At 37.7% G+C, this 25,320-nt stretch overlaps 1 protein-coding gene across 3 annotated transcripts in view; it reads left to right on the forward strand.

Annotated features, from left to right (window-relative positions):
- Nucleotides 1-12,138, forward strand: part of grm4 (glutamate receptor, metabotropic 4) — a 216,720-nt gene extending 204,582 nt beyond the window's left edge. For 2 of the 3 annotated variants that reach the window (XM_053498325.1, XM_053498327.1), the window contains 2 exons: nucleotides 7,631-7,880; nucleotides 10,823-12,138. In XM_053498325.1, the coding sequence (XP_053354300.1) occupies nucleotides 7,631-7,880; nucleotides 10,823-10,872 (300 nt within the window). In that variant the 3' untranslated portion in view covers nucleotides 10,873-12,138. The remainder of the gene's footprint in view (nucleotides 1-7,630; nucleotides 7,881-10,822) is intronic. The other variant, XM_053498326.1, reaches the window with a different exon arrangement.
- Nucleotides 12,139-25,320: the final 13,182 nt, after the last annotated feature.

A 25,320-nucleotide genomic window follows, 5' to 3' on the forward strand; every position in this document is an offset into this window, starting at 1 on the left:
ACTTGGTCATTAGACTGTTTTTTTTAATACATTGCTGGATGTGAAAATGGTGTCAAAACATGTTTGTGCACTAGTTTTCTGTAAATTGATTGCCGTTGTAAAAATCTCAGCTTTCTGCTTGATAGCCTTGAATGTTTGCTTGGTACCTTAGGAACATTTCTACTGAGCAGCCAAGGGCATAATATTGTAGTATTATGTCTTTTTGTTTTCTCTACATTATTGATGCACTAGCAGTTACTGCTGCAAAGCACTAATATCTAATGAAAGACAGACTCTTTTGATCTTAAGGAAGCTCCCCCGCACTTGCTTGGTCCTGCCAAGAACCCCCCTAGGACAGTGGACAGAGATCACAGCGATGAGTCACTATTAATAATACTGTGCCAGAAACCTAGTGCTGAGGTTATGCATTGGGGAGGACAAACAAATGCAATGCTACAGCAGGAGGTTTGCGGTAGAGCTGAGATGAAGGTGAAGCATTGGTGCGTTTTTGTAATGTGAGAGCATGAAAACATTGCTTACAAAAAAGTCAGCAATTTACTTTATTTTAAAGGGAAGGCAGACAAATACTATAGTCACCAGATTATCCAAATGGTGCACCTAAATTTCTAATTTATGGCTTTCTAAGACAGTGATGGCTCAGTGGTTAAGGGTCTGGGTTGAAACAGAAGGTTGGGGGTTCAAGTCCCAGTACTGCCATGCTGCCTTTGTTGGGTCCTTGAGCAAGGCCCTTAACTGTCTCTTCTTTAGGGGAACTGTAATAATCAATGACCCCAGCTTCCTCTCAAGCTCTGATATGAAGGGAAAAGAGATTGTGGGGTAATGTATACTGCCTGTCCGAAAAAAAAAAAGTTTCCATTTCAGAAGGGTCAAATTATTGGGCTGCATCACCCAAAGAAAATAACAAAGAGGCTTTGAAGTTACGCAAACAGGTTTACCTTAAACACATTATCAAAACCTGGAAGGATAGTGCTGGATTGTCAACCTTGTTTAACATTTAAAACCCAAGCGGTACAGATACATGCTGCCAACTAAGCACAGGTCAATGACGGGGAAAAAAAAAAATATATATATATATATATACAGTGAGGTCAATAAGCATTTGATCACCCTGTGATTTTGCAAGTTCTCTTACTTAGAAATCATGTGTGTATCAAACATGCCAAATCTTGGCATATATAACCTTGGTCAGGTGACGTCATCTGATGAAGCGCACCAGCAGGTTATAAATAGGAGTAAACCGGAAACATTCCTCAGATCGTTTTGTTTTGTGATGTGTGAAGGCAAATTTAAAAGTATTAACTCACATATATGGTGGAGTTTGTTAGGAGATCCGTACCTTCGCTCTTTCGGGGCGCGATTTCCACACCGTTGTTTCGAGTGCTTCGCGTGTGGCTTGCATTCTTTAAGCAGAACCACGAGCCACGCCGCATTCCTGAGTTAAACAGTGCAATTTGGCAGGCGTGCACGAGACCGGAAACCCCTTATTCTCTTACGCTCTCGCCAGATCAGGAAGTTTTCTGTCCACTTCTCAAGTGCGCCTTGGCGCTTCTTGTGAATGGATAGGAAAGGCATACTCTCGCTTCCGCAGGTAAGGAGGAGTTACTGCAGGTAAGTAATGCATGCGATCGTGTGATCGCATATCGCATTAGGCCGCAGGAGCGGCATTCCCCAAGCACTCAAAAGAAATTACAATAAAAATAAAAAATAGACGACAGGCTGACCTGCTGAAAGACTTGAGCACTGGCGGGGCTCTTCAACGTCAATCCTGGAATTATGCTGAGCCACAGACCTGTCTCTTCGTGCAACAAAGCAGACGGCCTGTGCTATTGGCTGGTTTTTGGCTGCGATGGTGTTCCGCGGAGAGTTACCTGTAGCTAAATCTCTCGGGAATCAAGGATAATGATCGTGCGTTCCCCTTGATCCTCCATATTGCCCTCCGGCCTGTTTGGCGAAATTATATGAACAAGCCTTCGGGAAAATCCTTCCCCGCCGTGCTCAAGAGTTGTAACTTTTGGCCACCCAGCCCCGACTGGTCTGACTCTCGCGAGGTGTGAAGGTCAGAAATAAGGGTTACGCGCCGAGGGCTTCGTACCCTTTCTATGTGGTTCAGACCCCGGTTTCTGACTTTGGGTCCCACTCTACGTGCATTTTTGTCGTCGCGAGACGCTAACGACAGACGCTTCCCCCATGGGCTGGGGTGCGGTCTTAGATGGCCGTCCAGCCCAAGGGAGCTGGAGAGGCCTTTTTTTTGCGTGGCACATCAATTGTCCCAAAATGATGGCTTTATTTTGGAACCCTAAAACACCTCCTCCAGCAGTGGAGGCTACCATGTCCTAGTGTGGGTGGACAACACTACGGTAGTCCCGTACATAAACGCCAGGGCGAACTGTGCTAGCGCTGCTTAAATAAGCTAGGTTCTGCTTTGGGCACAGCACGAGTTCCTGTCCCTCAAGGCGATTTACATTCTAGGGCACATAAAGTTGGGAGCCCTGGAACCTTCACGCACTAGAAGAACTTATGCCCTCAAGGTGAGGGTATTTGAAAGTGGTGCATGGCGAAACATGTAGACCAAGTCCACTGCCAAATTGTTTCAGTGCTGGAGCTCTGCAAAAAGAGCCGGGCTTATGCCCTAGTACCCTCAGAATGTACGTAGCTGCTATTTCGGCTTGTCATGTTCTGACTGATGGGGTCTGGTTGTCACCCTTTCCAAACCACTAGAGTCAGCACCTGTCTGGCTTCTGAACCCTAAGATTTTTTTTCTTATAGTTACCTCTTTCAAGAGAATTGGAGATCTGCAGGCTTTCCATCCTGCCTAGACTTTGCCCCTAGGCTAGTCAGACCTATTCTGCATCCTCACCCAGTTTTCCTTGAAGCCTTTTGTCCTCTGCCTTTTACAGCTACACAACATGTAAACACATGGTGGTGGCCTTGAAGCACGTGGGAACGACGGCGCTGCTCAGAGAGATGTTGAAGATGTCGGTAAGAACATCTCTGCCTGGGATGTTGTCTGGTCCAGCAGCTTTACGTGGGTTGACTCTTCGTAGAGTTTTCCTCACATCAGCTGTAGTGAGACACAGCACCTGGTTGTTCGGAGGAGGGGTGGTCTTCCTCACCGCCACGTCGTTCTGCCTGTCGAACTGAGAGTAGAAGTTGTTTAGTGCATCTGGAAGCCCTTGTAAGCCCTGCCACATGCGCCGTGTGTCGCCGCTGTCTATAAAGTGGTTGTGGATTCTCTGGGCGTGTGCGCTCTTCGCCTCTCTGATGACCCAAGAAAGTTTGGCTCTTGCTCTTCTAAGCGCCACCTTATCTCCTGCTTTAAAGGCAGAGTCTCGGGTCCTCAGAAGTGCACGCACTTCCGCAGTAATCCACGGTTTCTGGTTGGATGGTGAGATGATGCTCTTGGAGACAGTGACGTCATCAGTGCACTTAATGATGTAGCTGGTCACTGATGACGTGACCAGCTAAATCCTCCAAGTCAGTGAAGTCGCCGTAAGTTGCAGCCTCCCTAAACATGTTCCAGTCAGTGTTCTTGAAACAGTCCTGAAGAGCAGAGATGGCTCCTGCTGGTCAGGTTTTCACCTGCTTCAGAACCGGTTTTGAACGCCTGACGAGTGGTCTGTATGCTGGAATTAGCATAACAAAGATGTGGTCTAAGTAGCCGAGGTGGGGGCGGGGCTCTGCCCGATATGCGCCGGGAATGTTTGTGTAAGCAAGATCCAGCGTGTTTCCCCTCTCGTTGCAAAGTCCACATATTGATGTAATCTAGGAAGCACTGACTTGAGATTTGCATGGTTGAAATCTCCAGCAACAATAAACAGTCCATCTGGGTGTGTATTTTGCAGTTCACTGATCTTTGTATACAGTTCCCATAGCGCTTCATTAGCATTAGCACTAGGTGGAATGTACACTAAGCAACACGGAGTTTTAGCTCCCTGCAAATATTTTCTATTGGATTAAGGTCTGAAGACTGGCTAGGCCACTCCAGAACCTTAATATGCTTCTTACGGAGCCACTCCTTGGTTTTCCTGGCTGTGTGCTTTAAGTCATTGTCATGTTGGAAGACCCAGCCACGACCCATCTTTAATGCTCTGACTGAGGGAAGGAGGTTTTTGCCCAATATGTCACAATACATAGCTCCGTTCATCTTCTCCTTAATACAGTGCGGTCGTCCTGTCCCCTGTACAGAAAAACACCCTCAGAGCATGATGGCTCCAGCCCATGCTTCACTGTAGGTATGGTATTATTGGGATGATACTTATCATTCTTCTTCCTCCAAACACAGTGAATGGAGTTAAGACCAAAAAGTTCAACTTTGGTCTCATCTGACCACAGGACTCCTCTGGGTCATCCAAATGGTCCCTGGCAAACTTCAGACAGGCCTGGACATGGGCTGACTTAAGCAGGGGGAACCTTCCGTGCCATGCAAGTGTATTACTGATAGTAGCCTTGGAAACGATGGTCCCAGCTCTCTTCATGGCATTGACCAGCTCCTCCCGTGTAGTTCTGGGCTGATTCTTTACGATTCTTAGCATCATTGATACCCCACGAGTAAAGATCTTCCGTGGGGCCTGAGGGACCTTCCAATGTCTGAGGGACATTGACAGTCATCAATAGCCTCTTCCATTTTCTGACAATTGCTCCAACAGTTGTTCTTTTTTTACCAAGCTGCTTGGCAATTGCCCCGTAGCCATTTACAGCTTTGTGAAGGTCTACAATTTTGTCTCTTGTGTCTTTTGACAGCTCTTTGGTTTTGCCCATGTATCTACTTAGACTTTGGCTGATTGTGGCATGCACGGGAGTCTTTATGACAGCTAACAACCTCAAACAGGTGCTACTAATTTAAAATCATAAGCAGAGTGTAGCTGGACTATTTAAAAGCAAAAAACAGGTTTTTCAGAGAAATCTGGCTGTTAAGCAAGTGATCAAATACTTATTTGACACAGAAATTCACAAATAAATTGTTTAAAAATCATACAATGTGATTTCTGGATTTTTTTTTTATTCTGTCTCTCACAGTGGAAATGCACCTATGCTAAAAATTGTAGACCCCCTCCATGATTTCCAAGTAACAGAACTTGCAAAATCACAGGGTGATCAAATACTTGATAATTGATAATTGAACTCACCGTATATGTACTATATACTGTATACAGTATGTGTGTGTGTGTGTGTGTGTGTGTGTGTAATTGAAGCCTTTCTGTTGTTTGTTAATAGGGAGGCTTCAGACTTCAACCAGTGCATTTGGATTTTTGGATATGTCAGGTAGAACAAAAATTATCATTACTTTCATAAAAGGTTAATTTTACCACTAAAGGAATATGTAAATGAAGTCACCGAAATGTAGAACTTCCAAAATGAGCGTAGTATTATTATTTTTTTGTCATAAAAACATCAGAAAACAACCACAGAAACATGTGATTCTGTGTTTTTGTGCTGTTTCTTTGTCTTTGTGACCCAGTTTCGAATGCTTCGCTCAGTCGTGTTTGGAGAAGTTGGTTAAAATCTTGTTCATTATATTGCCTATTTTGTGCAGAAAATAATAATATGTCACTCTATACTGCACAATCCTGAGCCCTATATCTGTTCATTTAAAATAACAACAAAACAAGTAATAACTAAAATGCTCTAAGCTTTAAGGGTTACAAAAATATGAGTGGAGGTCACTTAAATACTTAGTGAAGTTACTTGATAAAAATCACAGTAAGATCATTAAAAATCAGTAAAACAATAAAAATCATAGCTACAGTATGTTTGATAGTGAAAGTAAGAGCATTCACACACACACACACACACACACACACACACACACACACACACACACACACATTGTGACTAAACAGCCATGTGGCCATAACAAAACTGCTTGTTAGTGAGACTATCGAGACAAAAGACATGAATTTGCAAGGGAGCATCAAGATTGGACTTTGGAGCAATGGAAAAAGGTCATGTGGTCTAATTAATCCATATGGACCCTATTCCAGAGCATTGGTGCATTAGGGTAAGGAGGGGAAGAGCATGAAGTGATGCAGCCATCATCATCCTTCAGTTGGTCAGGTTTAAGCTCAGAAACAATATGTGGCAATAAAATGAAGTCAGCCGATAACCTGAATGTACTGAGTGGGTATCACATCAGCAGGGCTTTTCTCTTCCAATGGCACGGGCATATTCCAGGACTCTTTGTGACAGAGTGGTTCTGGTAGTATGAGAAATAATTTTCACACATGAACTGGCCACCAGATCGCCTGCTGTAATTAAAGTCAAAGACGCTCAAACGAAATATTGTGATTTGTAATAAAAGCTAACAATTTTTTTTTTTGGCCAGGCAGTGTATACTGTATGTGGCCACTAGGGGTCCGTTCTTCGTACGTCGCTAACTCAGTTAGCTGGATTTAATTGTCGTGGATTTGTCCTGATCTTGGATTGTTTCGTTCTTCAATGCGCTTTTAGCATTTGTTGTCATAGCAACATATCCGTAAGCTTGAACCTGCTCGGGAGCAGGTTTATTTCATGTAAACAGGATTTAGCCTGCGCTCCTGGCGGCTTATGATTGGTTGAAATGGCGAGGTCACATCTAATTGGTTAAAGAGCACGACTGACTCACGTGGCAAAAGAAAAGTATATGCCCCCTGCCATGGACCCCCCCCCCCACCCCACACACACACATAATCGCTATCAAATAATATATATAAACATAAATTCATAGGTTTGTTGTTATTAAATATGATATTACTATTACAGTATAATAAACCCTAGGCCAAGACAGCCATTAAGACCATTAATACAAATTCTTGTATAATGTTTATTTTTTAACACATTTATTTTTCAGGGGTTTGTCATAAAAAATATGCAAATAATTATTTATATATATTAAAAATAAATATTTTATAATAATAAATTGGACGAAACTAATTTTATTATAAAATAAACAATATAAAAGTATACATAATATTTAAATTTTTTCATATACAACATATTTATTTTCATATTGCTTATTTTATTTTATTGTCTCATGTAATTTGTAATTTTTGTAAACCTTTAACTTATGAATTCATGTTCTAATATAATATTTGATAGCGATTATGTAGAGGGGGCAATCCATGTCAGGGGGGCATTTCAGCACATAACACGTGTTACAAAAAAAAGTTGAGCCGCTCTTTTTCCATTTCGTCAACCAATCGGAGGGCTTGTGATCAGTGTTTCTACTGTCGATGCATATCGCCTTTTAAACCAACGCACGAATGCGCAATAATCCTAGACAACCCAATCCAGCTATACTAATCATCAACAACAGGTGAGCTTGAAGAACCGACTTAGCCAGATCGTAATTAGCACGATGATCTCATCTTAGATGTGTCAGTTCATCTCGGATGTGTCAAGCGACGTACGAAGAACGGACCCTAGTTTTCTTCTTATTCTTCTTCTTTTTAGGATGGTTTATACCCAAGTGTTCAGTAATAAGAGAACAAACAATGCTTACATGACGCAATCTATCTGCTACAATAGTGTTCCTTGGCCCTTTCATAAGTGAATTCACTCATGCTGAAAATATAAGTGGTGTCAACATTATGTTCGAATTGCACAGATATTGTGACATCAATACCATTGTTACCTTTTTCCCCCTCTTCTACAGATGTACATCCAGACAACTACCCTAACCATCTCAGTGAGTCTGAGCGCTTCGGTTTCTTTGGGACTGCTCTACATCCCCAAAATCTACGTGGTGCTCCTTCACCCTGAACAGAATGTGGCCAAGCGGAGCACACGCAGCCTGAAGGCCGTAGTCACTGCCGCCACCATGTCCAACAAATTCAACCCAAAAGCCAGCCTGCGGCCTAACGGAGAGGCCAAGACTGAGTTGTGTGAGAATCTGGAAACTCAAGGTAAAATGAATTAGAGGGAAAGGTACATGACTATACTCCATAGTTTGAACGCAGGGCAGGTGCCAGCTTTAGACATCATAGGCAGTGGCCTAGGGCCTCTGTATTGCCCGGGAGCCTCATTTTAATGCTTTGGATCAATTGAAACAGCAGATTTATTCTTTCATCTTCAGTAACCATTTGTTCCTGGTCAGCGTGCCGGGGATCAGGCCACTGTACACATACATATTTTCTCACTTATTTACACCTGAATTGAAAGCATATTGAAGTACAGAGAATATATCTTGTGCAAACAGCAAAACTACTTTAAAATGTTGCATGTGTTTATTTTCTCAAACTAGCAAAGTACACCGCCATATGTTTTAAAGCACCAAATATGTTGTGGTAAATCTGATGTGACAACTATAAAATAGCATTGTTTATTGAACAGCCTTACTTGGATAACGTCCTAACCACCAGGGCTACAGCTAAAAAAAGCCTATTTAAAATTGAATTTAAGAACACAAAAGTGTAAAATATTTTTAAACTTTTCTTTTACACCACAACCCAACTTTATACCAAGCCTAATATTAGCCATATGAACAAAAAGTGAGCAAAATCAAAACATTAAAACACAAACAAGGTCCAAACATAAAAAACAAAATGATAACCAAAAGAATAACAAAAGATACAGTACATGAGATGCTTGCGAGATGCTACAGTACAGATGTATTATATAAAATATGTTAAGTATTAATCACAGGTTTCACCTAAATTAGAATACCTGTTGTTTACTCCAGTACTGGCACCTACTTTAAATAGTTCCCATGGTTTGAGCTGTTTGAATATGTATCAGTATAGGGTAAACCACTAATGTATCCTTATTTGATGTTGTTTTTCTGCTTTCTGTGATGTTTTTTTTATTTATTCATTTATCAGTGGCAAAACAATAGCTTACTGTGGTCGTGCCATCAAGGAAGAAAAAAAAGCATTGATGGCATTACCTGGTCATTCAGTACTTCAGCTGAATTCATTTTATTGCCACATAATATTGTAAACCTGACCAACTGAAGCAAGCTCAGATTATAAGACTGCTTCCAGAGGCTTGTACGGTGGGAACTATGCATGATGGGTTAATCATGTCATGCACTTCTCTTCTTACCCGTTGCTTTGGAATAGGGTCAATCTGAACTCATTAGACCACATGACCTTTTTCCATTTCTTCAAAGTCCAATCTCCATGCTACCTAAGAAAATAAAGTTTTTTTTTTTGTTCTTTTTCAGATTAGTGTCACTAATTACTTATTTTATAATGCCCACAAAGTTGTTTAATCTCAGTCCTGTGGGTTTTCATCACATTGTGCTTGTAGAAATGCTCTTGCATTATTAAAACAGAGCTGTAATTTGTACTAATTTTACCAAATATTTAAGTGATCATCATTTATGATACAAAGTGGATTCAGTACTATCTTTCCAGGTTTATTAATGTGTCCACAGGTTCTTAACCCAATTCCATTAATTTCAGTAATCTCCATAATTGTTTATCTTTGCTTGATGCAGGCCAATAATGTGTCCCAGTGAGACGGGCAATGCATAATTTCCACTAGTTTAGAGGTGATGGCACAGGACTGTTTTTAAAGACTCCCTTTTAGTTCTGTAAGAATTAGGTTATAAAGAAATACAAAATAATATAAAATCATTGCACTGTGGCCTAGCGAATTCTATAATCCCATTGTGACTAGTGCTGTGTGCATTGTTTTTATTGCCACTCTGTTTAAAGCCTGTCAGAGCATGCAAGCTGACAGAGGCCAATTTAGACACATTTCAGATGCTACTAAGGCCAGTCATGAACATGGCCGTCATTATCACTCTGGGGGAAAAAAAAAAAAACTTGCAGATGCTGCTGTAGACATGCATGCATTTTATCAGAAAGATCCTCTTGGCATCTGGTTATGACGTGTGGAATACATTGGGACTGTGATCACATGGTAAGCAAAAGTCACATGAGGGAGGTTACATATGACAAGCAAATGTGGTATTTGTGTGTCAAAGTAAGAAAACTTCATCATTACCTGAACAATCCATTTATGTTCTTCCTTCATTTATACATAGCTCAGGGTTGTAGTGGCTTTAATAAAGCTGAAAGTTTTATTTTTTATTTTTTACATTTTAAATAAGAAAGAAAGAAAGATACTTGTTTTATGTTTAACTTAAATACATATAGTATATAGAGATACAACTATTTGGAGCATAATACAAGTTTCAGCGTTGCATTACATATCATGTTGGCTTTGGTTCAAAATCGGCCAGCAAATACCTATTATTCTTATCTTGTTAAAGATTTACTGTCTCTTTAATACACCTTTTTTTACCGTTTGACCGTGTGGCGGATGATTCGCTCTTAAAACATTCCTTACAGCTTGTGAAATGATAAATTGGCAGTCTGATTCAGTGCTTGGGTATGGCCCAGTATAAATTACCAAAAAGGCAAACCAGTTTGCTCTGAATAGCACAAGTCTCGCACTGAGTCACTGATTTGAATATGTATAAAACCATGCAGCAGACAGATGGGCTGTGCAAAACAGCAATAAATAAACTATAAACAGCTGAATCAGCAGTAACAACTTTCTGTGATTAAGCGTGCCCACTCCTCCAACTTTAACAGCAAGAGATACAGTAGGTAAGTCCATGACAAGAGAGAGCATCCATATAGTACAAAATGTACACTTGGACAAAATGTTCACAAATCATATTACAGAACTATAAACTCAGTATTCAATATCCCTAGTCACAAATCCATAATAATATAGGTCCCTGTAATGCACAGACGACAAGTATTTAAAGAGAAGATGAGGAAGTACTGTACTTAAGGACCTCTTAATCAACATTGTTCTATAGAACTACCCATGACCTCATCAGTCTGCATGGTTTAGAGATAAATATATCATGCTGTTTCCTCTTTTTCAGGACTTAGCCCCAAACAAACATACATCAGCTATAGCAACCATGCAATCTAGCAAAAATGAAAAAAAAAAAAAAAAAAAGCTGATTCCTAAGAGTGACTTGTGGAAGACAGCCTTATAAGGTGAACCAATCTTCTGGTTTCCAGATGGAGGAGAGATTTAAACACAGCCTGCTGATTCTGTCCATACCTTCTGGTCTAAGAAGATCATGAGAAGACCCTGAGGGAAACGTGGGAAGTCCATGGTGTTTCAGTGATGGTACTGTATGTCACATCAATATCTGGTACCCAGCAGAACTGACCCCCCATGCTGGAACCATCTGCAAAATCCCATTACAACTGCTTTTATCATCTGTCTTATCATTTGATGTCATTGCGGAAGTGACACCAAAATAATGACCAGGCTTCGGCATATCACTTTCAGGTGTTCATCAATGGAGGCGCGGCTGAGATCTCTCTCTCTTTTTTTTCCTAGCAGGGTTTCTCATGTTTTCCTCTTGGTGATGGTGACAAAAGCAAAATCCATTGTTTACAGATGTTGAGCATGCTGGTTTGGTTCGGACATCCTGTGTTGTGTTTTGTTTTTCCTTCTTTTCTTTCATTTTGTTAACATTTCTGGAATGCATTTAAACCATGTTGCTGTGTTCTTATCACACTATGAGCCCTTATGATAAACTGTTTTAGGTGTAAGGAATTTTGGGGTAATGTACGCTTATGCTTGAGTATGAACCCCTTTATGAAGTCTAACTAACTAACCTAGCGCTGTGGTCCAAAACACTCGAAAGCTATCACTGCCAACTGTGCAATGGCAAAATGCGAAATCACGATTTAATACTTAGCTCATTAAAAAGTATTTTACTCCTCGAGTCCCCTTGTTGATTATTTACTTTTAGAGATTAAGATTTAAAAAAAACAACCCCCCTAAAATGACGATTCAGATGAGCAATTTGAAAAGAGTAAATTATAAGCAGAATGTATAAAGCTTATGTGCGACAAGAACCGGAAACAGACACAAGAACTGTCAAGTGATATATTGCAGCAATGCGTTTCGTAGATGTCCTGTGAATTTAAGACTCACCGCCTATGATTTCCCCTCTGTTTATTTTTGCACTGTTTGTGTTGCTGAATGCAGTATGTTCATATTGACCGTGCTAAATAGCAACTAAATGTGTGTTCTGGTAATGTTTGCATTTGTCAAAAAAAAATTAAAAGAAGAAGATGAAGAAGAAAAAGTAAAAATATATATAAACGGTGCCTGTACTGAAGTATTTGTAAAATATGAAAATTGAGGTATGTGACGCATGATCATTTTTATACATAAGTTGTTTCTAATAAAAATGTTTTTTTTCCAAAATTCACTGTATATCTTTACGTCCTTCGTGGATGAATGTGATTGTTTTTTTCATTAGTGGCAAACAATTACGTTGTCATATAAATAATCTGCAATAAATATGCATTTATCTGCTTAATTAGTAACACTAAAACTGCCGGATTAAAATTATAGTTGTATAATACTGAGATTAGCCGTTATTATGCCATGTTCACTGCAAATACGTAAAAGATAAAAAGCCATATTTTTTTTATTTATCTTCTTCATATAGTTTCAAATAGAACAATTTCTCCTCTTTTCGATCGTGACGAATTTTCTCCTCTTATTATTTAAATACTCAGCTAGACAGAAGAAGCAACACTAGGGGATTGAAAGGAATGTGTTAAGGTAGAGATATATATTTTGCAGAAATTGGCCGTCCATCATAGATTGAATTTAAAAAGGTCTATTAGTATTTGTGAGTTATGTGCCATCAGTTCAAACAGTGCAGAAGCAGACAGATGCTATAAAGTAGAGCTATGGTTGTGAGACCCGATGATGTAAAACAGCACAGCTAGTGGTAAATTACTACCAGCACTGGACTTATTTAGGTCCTACTATAATATAGGGTATAAAACAGGAGTCTGATTGGAATGATACTCCATCTTTTTGTCAAACATGACAGCAGAGTGGAAGTAGAAAAGAAAGAAAACAAAAGGCAACTGAAGTTATAATAGCAGAATGCAGTAAACTGTACTGACAAATTCGGAGATGTGTAGTTAATTGCAAATAAAATGAGCTCTACAGTAGCCAATTTAATGTTGTTAAAACTTGTTTATGCATATTTCAGTTGTTAATTTGAGTATAATTACTCGTTAATCAAATTACAAAAAGATTGTAAACAGACACGTAAATGTGTATGGTATCTTTTATCACATCATGACTGGACTTATTATTCCAAACTCAGGCTTAAATGGGGTAGACGTGAGTGGTGTGCAGAGTCGCAGTTCAGTAAAACAGCACCACTGTGTGGTCGGTCGGTAGAGCCTTTCAAGTAGTTTCACACACCCACACACATGTGCACACACACACATGCATGCACACACATACACACAAGTCCATAAATGCAATAAAATCTTCATAACAGAAATAATTAAATGCTGTAATGGACCAGAAGAGTTCACCTGTCTCTAGAGCCATTACACAGAAAATCCTCAGTGTTAAATTAAAACTCTACAGTGTTTGTACTGTATTGGTCCAGTCGGTCTCAAATAATCTCTCAATGTTTCGAATCAACACTGGGGATTTTTCTCTTTCAATGCTGAAGAAATGTCAAGAAAATTATATTTAAATATTAAATAACCTGAATGCACAAAGGTAACATCAGTTTAAATTATGTGATTTCTCTGACACTGATCACTAATGTAATCTCACACAAACACTTTTTAAAATTATTTATAGTAAATGAAAATGAAATGTTTGTTTATAGTCACTAGATGGTCGGAGCGTGCTACTTTAAAGAGCATCAGCTGGATGAACATTGTGTCTTGAGATTTCTTAAACCTAATAAATAACATGTGAATGTGTGTATAAATAACCAAGAATAAGCAAAGCATGTGTTTACATGAAAAAGAGTGCGGGGGATTTCGCACTTACTATCCTGATTAGCACCTTTTTAATTTATTATCAGGGAAAGCAAGTTCAAATAATCAAATCGCAGCAAGAAACGAGATGCCTGGGGAAGGACCAAACAAAGCAAAAGCAATCGACTAAAACAACACAGAATCTGTTATTATTTTTGCCTGATTTTTGGATTCATATTCCAAAAATTCAAGAAACTGTATTCATCCTGTATGTTCAAAATAGTAAAGCCAAAAACTAACACCATAGGTCTTTCTTTATGATCCTTTTAAATTGAACAATAAAGAACAAAGCAAAAGTCAGAGAATGTTATGCATGGTTAGAGAAGCACATTTACACCCTCAAATTTTGCTACATACTCAGCATAGATCTATCTTGTCTTGTCTATCTGTTCCAGTAGGCCAATAATTTCCCAGTATCTTTGTGTGAATATTGTACTGGATTTATAGGTAACTCATTTGGTTTCCTCTTATTACACGACTTCTCTACCTCCATGGCCATTTGATTGACAACAAGTAACCCTTAGTTACTGCGATAAACATCCTTTCTCCAGCCTGCCAGTAGGATATCTGATATAATTTCTTGCTTTTACTTGTCAGCAGATTGCACTGTGTAATTTTGACCAGTGCAATTGTGAAAATGCCCAGGAGAATAAAGCCTGTAATCAAATCCCCATTGGGGGCCTGTACACTGCAAATTACTTCATGTTGGTGTTGTGGCAGCATTAATTTGCACTCGCTAAAAGATGAAAATACCAGGGCAGCCATTCAGCATGCAAAATGCATCATCCAGGTTTACAGGCCTATACGCACACAACAGAATTTTTTTTCCAAATAATCGAACTATAATAAAGACATGCATATTCTACAGCCGCTATAACGCCTTGGAAGATGGTGTGCTGGTTTATCTTACTGGAACCAACACGGTCAATATCACAGAGACACATAAACTTCTCTGAATCAATTGTGAGACAACTCTAAAGAAAAATCAATGTGTGCAATAAGGAGCTGAGGATGCTGGATTATCCAATTCAAAGTGCGTTACTTTAAGACTGTGCTTATAATTTATTTAAAGCATTGTCACATAAGCCAAACATTATTGTATTACAGATTAAAGAATATTATAAGCATTGTTTTGTCTTTTTTTCTGAAAAAAAAACCAATGTAACAACAGTGAGATTTTTTCTTTAAAAAAATATTTTATCTAAAAACTAATAGTTTTGCATGCTACCTTAATGGGTGTACCATTCATCGTACAAAACTCATTGTACAAAATATTTTAGGACGCCTGGCAACCACATGACCATATGAGCTCCTTAACCATCTCTTTTCAGTCCTCTTGGTTTATTTGTCCTAATAATCTCCACTCTTCCACTTCCGCTCTGCTTATATTTTGAACCATGACTGTAAGGTTTTTTTCCATTTAGCCACAAGACCATTAGTGAAGTCAGGCACTGATATCAGACAAGAAGGCCTGGGATGCAGTTTATGTTCCTGTTTATCCAAAAGGTGTTCATTTGTGTTGAGGTCAGCACTTTGTGCAGGGCAAGCAAGTTTTTTTTCTACCTTGGCAAAGCACATGGACCGCACTTTGAACACACACACACACACAAAAAAAATTGGCCTTACGTACTTAAGGACAGTTGTGTGCTTCAAAGTTTGTAGCAATAGTTTAGGGGAAAACCACACTAGGCTACGTGACCAAATACTTTTTTATAAAAATAGTTATAGTTTAGGAAAATAGTTTAGCTTTAAATCGCAGATCCTAAGGCTGATGTTTAACAGCTTCCTACTTAATTATCAGCACCCCCATGATGCAAGTGAGCGTGAAAAGTGAAATATTATTTAGTGCTACAGTATATTCAGTGCTGAACTTCAATGGTCTACGGAATTTTAGTAGGTAACACCTAATGAATCATTACCAGTGTATCTAGTTCATTTGTGCAAATAATGACTTGCTGAATTCACACGTGACATGACCGGCAATCTTATTGAGATACAGTTACTGGTAGATTTTATTTTTATAGAGTCTGTCCCTGGGCGTCTTTTACACACGACTCATCAGTTAATTATTATGCACTTCATGAAGCGAATCAGATGCTTAGATGCAGAAACTACACAAAAGCATGCAGTGTGTGGCCCAGCACAAACACTTATTATTCCTGAATGAGCCCCCATCCTCTGCTCACTCTACTAACTAATACCTTTTAATGTTAAAATTGTAAAAGAAGATCAACATAACAGTCATATTCAACTAAACCATATGCATATTTGTGTGTGTGTGTGTGTGCGCGCGCACAGGTAAAGGATAAATGAAAGGAGCATCAGTATATAATAAGAACATGATTGTGAGAAGTCATATCAAAGCCTAAATAATCTCTTATCTTGTAGCACTGTGGATAGAAAGAGAGCCCATTTTCCCTGTGCTGCACTTGTACATCAAAGCTTTCAGAGTCATTCTTACTATTCTGCACCATTTCAGCCAAATAACCTTCTTTAAAACCATTTTTTTAATTTTTTATTTGGTGGAACACTTGTTAAATTATAAGAAAACTATCTTTTTTATGTGATGTGGGGAAAATGATAGTTTCTGCTGTTATATACTTTCAATGCTATGGAATTTCCACATTTTCTAAGAAATAAAATCTTCCCCACTTTATCCTGAATATGTGTTAAAGCGATGTCATTCCAAACCACCAATACCTGGAAATCACTAATAAATATATGTATAGTATAGTTGTATTTGTTGTGTTAGTCACTATTTCTATTAGCCTTAACATTCTGCTCTGTAATTCTAACCTTCGGGGGCCTTGATGGGGCATTTTCTAGTTTAGGGGACTGCCTGGACTGGGAGAAGAAGTGGCACTGGCCCTCAACTGCCTCTTGTCCTCTCTCCATTTCTTTCTATTTGCTCTCTTTTCTTTCTCAATGAGGTCTGACACATTCATTTTCTTCCTTCCTCTCTGTCCTTCGTTCACTTCTTTCTCTTTATTGAGGCAACACTGCCTCCTTTCAGGGCCTGCATCAGTACGTGTCCTTTAGTGCGCTGTTTTTCTGCAGCAAAAAAAAAGGATCAGTGCCTGAAAAAAGGCATACCATTTTAGCAACGCCTGTAGTGTACACTACATTTGAACATGAGAAATTTGTAATTAATATTACTACTGTATGCTGTTCCCACATGCTGTATTAGTCTGGACAAGTTCTCCACTCTTTTTACCACTGGTTGGCCATTATTATTTATGTGGTGAAGAACATGCTAGTACATGGTGGCTGATGAGAAAGAACATTATCAAGTATATCAACTATATTATTTAAATGCGAATAAATAAATAAACAAATCTATAATTAAACATAACAGGGTGGACATAAGATGCCATGGGGGGAGTTTGTTAAGGGACACAATTAATTTCAAAAGGTTAAGCATTAATGAGGCATTGATCACAAAGATAACATTTGGTGAGAATTATTATAGTGTTAATAAAGTGATATAAAAAATATCTTAGCGTATCTTTTTTAGATTTTCCTTGCTTGTTTTTGTAACTGAAGATTAAAGATTGAAAGATTAGACTAAGGACAATACAGTACAATTTTGCTTATTGAAAAAATTGCTCATAAAAATCAACGTGTTTATTGTAAATTTAATTCACCCTGAGGTTGAATCATTGAGTCTACAGTTGAGGGGTTTAACCTTTAAAGCAAAGGTTTTGGAATTAGAGTTAGTATAGGTTTTACACAACATATACAACACTGAGTCATGGAACACAAATGGCACCAAATAGTAGGAATGACTCATCAGACAATCTGTTCACGATTATGCTGAATGAAAGGGACTCTTTAATTCTAAGTTGCCATGATAAATGTTTCCATGCTCGAGCTCTGAGGTGCTTACCGCATGGCACTCGATTTCATTTAAAACACTGTCAACAGACACCTGAGTCAAAAAGGGGCCAAAGTGCAAATCCAAGCTGAAAACAAACACACAAATAATAATAATAATAATAATAATAATAATAAAATCTAACATCAAGCAATGTCGCCTTGCACCTCCAGGGTCCGGGTTTGACTCCGGCCAGGTTTAATTCCCGTCTCTGTGTGCATGGAGTTTGCATGTTCTCCCCGTGCTTGGTGGGTTTCCTCTGGGTACTCCAGTTTCCGCTCATAGTTCAAAGACCTGCAGTTTAGGCTAATTGGTGTTCCCGAATTGCCTGTAGTGTGTGAATAAGTGTGTGAATAAGTGTGTGTGTGTGTGTGTGTTCTCTGCGATGGATTTGACTCCCTGTCCAGTGTGTACCCAGTGACCCTAAATACAGGATAAAGCGGTAGAGAAGACGAGTAAGTGAGTGAAATCTAACATCCCTTTGAAAGGTCTAACATCGTTCTAAACTCTAAAATGTAGAAATAATTAACATTAATAATTTTATAACTACATAATTTAATAATAGCAAGTTTACTGTTGCAAACCTGCAGAAATGCACATAACATAAAGTGCATCAGCTACTAATTACAGCTGTCTATGGATTACAGAATATATAATCTGTAGTATTACAGTAAGCTATTGTTATTGTTAGTATTTTTAGTAAGCTTGTTTGCATTTGAACCAGCATGTAGATGCTTCTGAGTTCTGAGTTCTGAACTAATCGAGCTAAGTGTGACTGTGTGGTAGCATATGATTCTTTCCAAAAGGTAAAATAAAAATAAAAGCTGAAAACATTAAGTGAAGTTTAAATAACCCTACAGTGTGCTGATCGTCCTGGGAAAAATAATCTAATCTGTACAACCGAAATCCACATGTACAACCGAAAGACAAGTAATTAATTGCACACGGCCCAGCTGTATATTTACCTCCTATGCATCTCAGTTTTCAGAATTAACACAGTTAGTATCTAACAAGTGCTCTTAAAGTCTTACAAATGTTTTTATTGTACAAGTATACTGAAATTAGCACAGCTCAAGCAGTGCAACTTTATTTTAACTATCACAACTTCATTTCATCTAGCATTTTCATATGTTTATTGAAGTGACAAAATGCAAATAATTCATATTAAATAGGTATAGCAACCTATTTATGATTATGAATAGGAACTTCAGAATGCATTTACATATTAAGTTCCCATTCATACAATTTATTGCCAGTTAATGGCAAGCACTCAATGTTTTTTCATTAAAGTATGATTGATTATAAAGGCCATCAGTTATGAGCTATATTTATCACTAAAGTAATGACTGAACGCATATTCACCTTGATAATTAAAAGGAAATCCTCAGTGGCAACTAAGGTTTGTAAAAGGTGAGCTTTTTATTGCTCTTCATATTGGATTGCATCTTCATAAGTTACAGTTACACAACTTGGCTTAAGGATATAATCAATGTCTTCTTGCTGGTCATCTCATATACTCCCAAGTAGATAAGACGAGTCAAAGAGTAATCCAGCATAACTTCATGATAAAAATTTGCTCTCTTCACTCATTCTAGGTAATGATTTTCTCTGTAATATAATGTTGAAGGACATTGGAAAATAGTCGTTTAGAAAAGAAGCTTGTGCTGTTTTAAGGAGCTACTGTAGCTACCTTATGAAACTCTAACAATTGTTCTTTTTGTTTGAGGTTTTTTTTCCTCTCTTCTATTAGACTCCACTGTAATTATGTTAGTAATGTTCATGTATGAGAAAAATGCAATCACCATTTCTTTACAAGAATAGCTGCAGAAAATTGTTTGGCGAATTACTCCAGGTGTCATTATAAAAGACATTGTCTACACAACATCATGGCCATCATGGTGCGTTGCCATCATGGTGCGTGTGAAGGAGCATTCTAAACTTAATTAAAGAAGAGAGGCATTGCAAAGATATGAACCATGCCTGTAACAACTACAGACTAAAGATAAGGAAGGTAAGAGAAAAGCCAGCAGTCACTCAGTAACCTGAAAACAGCAGAAGCAATGGTTACATGAAAATGAACAAGCATAACAAGGTTTGTAATAATATTACTTTTGCTTCATTTAATTCATTTAATATTATTGCTTAAAAAAACACTGACATTTTTAACCAATGGTATATAAGCAACCAAAAAACACTTTGTCAATAATTTGGCTCATCACATTTGGAGAAAGTAGGGTTGCACATATGATCCCAAGTTCATGGAGTGGGAGCATTATAACATGGGGCTGCTGCTTCTCTTCAAACAGTACTGGACCATTACATGTCTTTGAAGAAAATGTGAATGGACATATTAGAGAAGAATTGAAGCTCACTGGCAAAAGAACAAAATCTTTAGAGAAAAAGGACATTTCAACAAGACAACAGACCAAGCCTATAGTAATAATAATAATAATACTAATAATGATAAAAAAAAGGTGCCTGCACTGAAAAAAAGGTTTATATATCAACATATTTAAATTAATGGGCAGGATTTAAAATATGTGATATAAGTATACGCTGAAGTAATTTTTTTTTTTGTGATTCACTGTTCCCTACATAATCCCAAAAAAAAAAAAAAAAAAAATCACCCAAGTTACTGTAGGTATGAATGTAAAAGGAAAGAAAATGGCAAATAAAGGTAAAAACTGGTCTATTTAGGTTAAACTAAGTAACTTTTAACAAAATAATATACAAACATAGTACAACATGTACAATGTATGCAATGGCAGAATCTTTTTTTTTCTTTTTGTACAGTATGAGTGTTGTACAGTATGCTCGCCCTTTTCCTGATTTTAAACAATTTGGCAAAAGGAGTTGACCAATTTAAATTGTAATTTTGCATAAAGGTAAGTACTCCTATGCAATAGGCAATTCAAAGCTGTAATTGGCAACAGCACCTTAGCAACAATGTAATAATTTTGCTAATTTGTAGTGAATCTCTTAAATTTTTTTGTCTTTAAACTTTTTCTATGCTTATGAATACATATCTTTGTTCAAAGTAAAATAATTCTGTATTTATGTGTAAATGTAAAATGGATATATAGTTGTAATGGACATGCCTGTGCATAGGACGGGGCTAAAGTTGCCCGAGCTACTGCCCATTTGCACTCTTAAGCTGCACTGATCCTTTGGAGGAAAATAAAAATATGAATAAATTTTTTTCCCATTATATATTTGTTATAATATATGTTTTCTCTTGTGGCTGTGTAATAACGAGGAACCCACACACTTGTCACATTTGCATCATGTCATGCAGTATTGACTTATAGCAAGCTATAATCACACAAACAACTCTTAGCTACAGTACCTACAGTAACTGACAGACATGGCGATTAGCTTCTATACAAGAAAGTTGATGGTAACTGAAAAGTTGTTCATGTCCATGGTAACATGTGATATGAAACAAGTTAATATGGTTGTTTGGGTGTCAGGAGCTGCCAGCTGTGTTCTTGATCATGCTTCATTCAGGGTCCATGCACACAGAGATGGGAATCGAGTCTGGCTGGGAATCGAACCCAGAAAATAATGTCTCCCTAAATCACTCTTTAATGAATTGTGCCTAATAAATCCTTTCATTGTCATTGTGGAATATTCCAGCAACATGAGGGAAGGAAAAATCCATTGCGAGGGAAAAACCTGGTCATTCGGGACATTTAGGTAGTCAGATGATTAATTAGAACTTTCTGAAACAGAGTTACATCTTTGCCACAACCACAGCGTATGTCTTTTGACATGGTTGTTTAAGTAACACAAAGCTATTCCCTGCATCAGTTAAGGTTAATTAACTTTTTGCCAAATGAACCATATTAATCACTGCAGTATATATGCAATATCCAATGGAAGGCTCTTACCTATTTGCTTAGTTAAATCCAATTGCTAAATTCCTTTAGCCAGGCAGCATTTATTCACTGGAAGTACATTAAAACAGTATAATAAAACAGCAGTGTCTCTCACTGTAATCATGTTCAATTTGATTCATCTCATAAACTATGTGTACTGTATATCAGCAAGTGTAAAACACATGGTCTGCTCTACTCATGATGACAGGCAAAGACCACTGTGCATGACCATGCACCCTTATAATGTCCAAATTCCCTTTGTAATTGCGTGTGTGACATTTTCACCGGCAAGACATTTTGACTAAGCCATTTCTGAACTATGCTTCCCACAAGGTAAACAGGCCTGAAGCATTTGATACTAAAAATTCACCCTCAGAAATTACTCATGCATTTCTATAACATCTGATCTTTGAACATCTAATAACATTTTTGTGAGTGCAGCTCACATCTTTAACTGAGTGGCAGGGAGAGTACTTGTAAGTCCGTAATAAGGGTGAGAGGTACAGATAGAAAAGACGGGGAGGAGTCTGATATGTACTAGACGGCAAGACACCAGTCAAGAGTCTTTGATAGTAGTTACTAAATTAGGGAAGAGACTGGGAAGTCACTTTCTCACAAATATGTGGAGATGTGAAATGATGGGAAGAGAAAATATCAAATGGAAACAGAAATGAAGAATGTGGAGCATAAGATGCATTGCATTTTGAAATTAGAATATCTTTCACTTTTGATCCTTTGAGAAAATGTGCATGTTAAAGTGACCTGTTTTAATTGTAGTGGCAGATAAAGACTCCTGGGCGTGACTGTGCATGCTTGTCTTGTTCAGGATATCTTTGTAATTGCATTTGTGACATTCTCAAATTATTATACGACAGTACGTCCATCAACGATTATACATGGAAAGTAGTGCAGATTGTACATGCAAAACACTTTTAACAATAAGTAGAAAATCCTAATATATTCAACACACTAATTATACTTAAGTAATGTAATTATAAAGGTCTTCTAAGGCATGCAGAAAGGAGCAACAAACTTCAACAACAATTTATTTATGCACAAGCATTGCATAGTCTTGCATTTTAAACACGGGTACTGTGACAGTAGGAGAGATCTTAAGTGACAGAATTCCAGTGACATTTATTGGATGTAGATTCACCCCACGCTTAAGATGTCTCACTAACATGCCCCAAACTGTTACACAAAGAGGTGTTACACAAAAAGACAGATCAATGGCATATTAGCATATTCATATGTTTCATCTACCCCCAACACAACAGCCATCAATCCACCAGGAAATTAATCAAAAACAAAATGTTGTTTTCTGGCATTTAACAGACTTTATTATTTTATTTTTTTTAATTCCTGTCTTGTTTTCTCTGCAAATGTGATACACACCACGTATATCAACTTTAAAAGAGATTAGATCAACAAAGAGGGAGCTGCTCTCAGTAAGGAAGGAGAATGCAATCTGGGACTCAAAGGAGAGACAGATGAAGAAGCAATAAACGCAATGAGAAGAGAGAGAGAGATAAATAAACACACTATGATTCTTTGCTATAAAGAGAATTTGCAGTAAAGGCAGCCTTTAAATTGTACAAATGATTCATGTACGACTGATCCTTTGTCATATCAAGTCCACCATTAGCAACACCCGGAGTGTGATACAGATCAGGTCCTTTTATAATATGTTTAATAAAGCTATTTGCAACTATTTACTGTTTGCTTGAAAGGGCATGCTGTGACATTCTGAACAAATATGGTATAATATCAAAAGTCCTGTCTGCCAACAACATAAAAGCTCTGATGTTTGATAGCAGGTTTGGTTGTCAGCGCATTTTCTGATCAATTAACCAATTGTTAACAGTTTAAAGTGTTGGTTGTTAACCTAGATTAATTTTTCTCTCTGTGTTTGCTTTGCCTTTGAAATACATCTCTTTAGGTCTGCATTCTGCCTCTTGAAGTCATTTTTAGACTATGGGATTTCAGCTGTGTTTTAAGATTATTACTAGATGTCCTGTACAAGATTATCCCACTACAAACTTAGACAAAATCTTAGACAAGATGTTATCATCTATATCTTGCTTATTACATGTCACATGATTTACAAATGATAAACCTAAGATTTAAAAATCACTTTCCTTCACATACATCATCAATCAGGGTGAATGTTTCGATTAGTATCAACAGCAAAAACACTATGAGCTTTTAATAAAAATCCTCTGACAGTACACAGACCTTGATATCATTAGATTTCGGTTATTATTAATCACAATATATTTGACATTGTTTGAATCACCACAATAAGATGTAGCAGATTTTTGCCATGACAGTCACACTGGGTTGAACATCGCAAAGGCAGCTTCAGTCTTGCATCTCTGCAGAGCCACCGCCAGCATCATTTGTAATATGGACATTTCTACAAGCCCCAGGCAAATCTAAAAAGAAGTCATTTGTAAAGTTCAGCTATGCAGTATTTAAAAGGAAATGTCCCTATCCTGTGTGAATATAGTCTTTTCTAACTTTCCCAAAGCTACAGAAGCAATATTTGGAACTGTGTGAAATATTCTACATGGGAAATTATGTCTAATCAGTCTCATGAGGTAAACAGATAAAAGGAAATCCAGTCTCAAGGAAAATGTAAGAGATTTCTGATGATTTAATTTTTAAAGCAGCTCTCACAATTAGATGCATCAAATTAAGCATGAAGCTACAGGCCATTAACCCACAGCATGTCAACTGACAGAAAATGGACATTACCAATTATGATAAATGGATTAGTCTTGATGTCTTTCTTTGTTGTCCTGATACAACCCTTACTAGTCCTGCCTCATGATTTAAAAGTAATGTGTTTTTATAATACTGGATTTTGCTGTGTATGTTAATCTACAGGGTGTCCCAAAAGTCTCCATACTGTACATTAAATTAACACTTAGCAAACTGTACCTTTATTTACAGAACATCCACTTCATAATTGTTATTCTCTTTATAAATACACACTAAGTGGCTCTTTTATTCCTACTCATTTTAACCCATGTTAACACATCTGGAGTTATGCATGTACTGTAAATGCACTTTAAATGTGTGTCTGGTGCAGTGTTGGGGGACATAACTTTTTAAAGTAACTAATTGCATCACAAAATTACTGTCGTTAAAAAGTAATCAGTTACATTACAGCATTACTTTCTGATAAAAGTAAATATTTAGCATACTTTACCATTGCAGAAAATGAAAACTTCTAGTGATTCCTTATGCATGTTGTTTTAGTCAAGACCTTTATAATTATTCTACCATCATTACTCAGCGAAGTTTGGCCCATAATCTGTTAACTATAACTACTAATACCCCTATCTCACCTACAGTTTCGCGTGGACTTAAACCGCATACATGAGATAGGGGTATGACAGCTGGAATAACAGGTTATCAGGGTGGGGCTTGTAGGACGACTTTTACACACACACACACACACACACACACACACACACACACAGAATTAATGCTGTCTGGCTCACAGATTACATAAATTGTCGAAATAACGGATTTCATTTTTGAAAAGATAACAAAATAACTGAGTACTTAAATGGTTGACCCAACGTGTTAGATTACTCGGTACATCAAAAAAGTAATCTAAGTACTCTAACGCGTTACTTTGTAACACGTTACATCCAACACTGGTCTTATGCCAGATTTCTGATCCCACCATGAGAATAATTTAAAGCTGTTCTTCCTTTTTGCACGCATTTTTTTTTTGGCATTTGGAGTTATGAAGTGTAGGTTTCATCATGTTACCAAATACAAACTA

Source organism: Clarias gariepinus, chromosome 6 (genome assembly GCF_024256425.1).
Source record: "Clarias gariepinus isolate MV-2021 ecotype Netherlands chromosome 6, CGAR_prim_01v2, whole genome shotgun sequence".
Lineage (NCBI taxonomy): Eukaryota > Metazoa > Chordata > Actinopteri > Siluriformes > Clariidae > Clarias > Clarias gariepinus.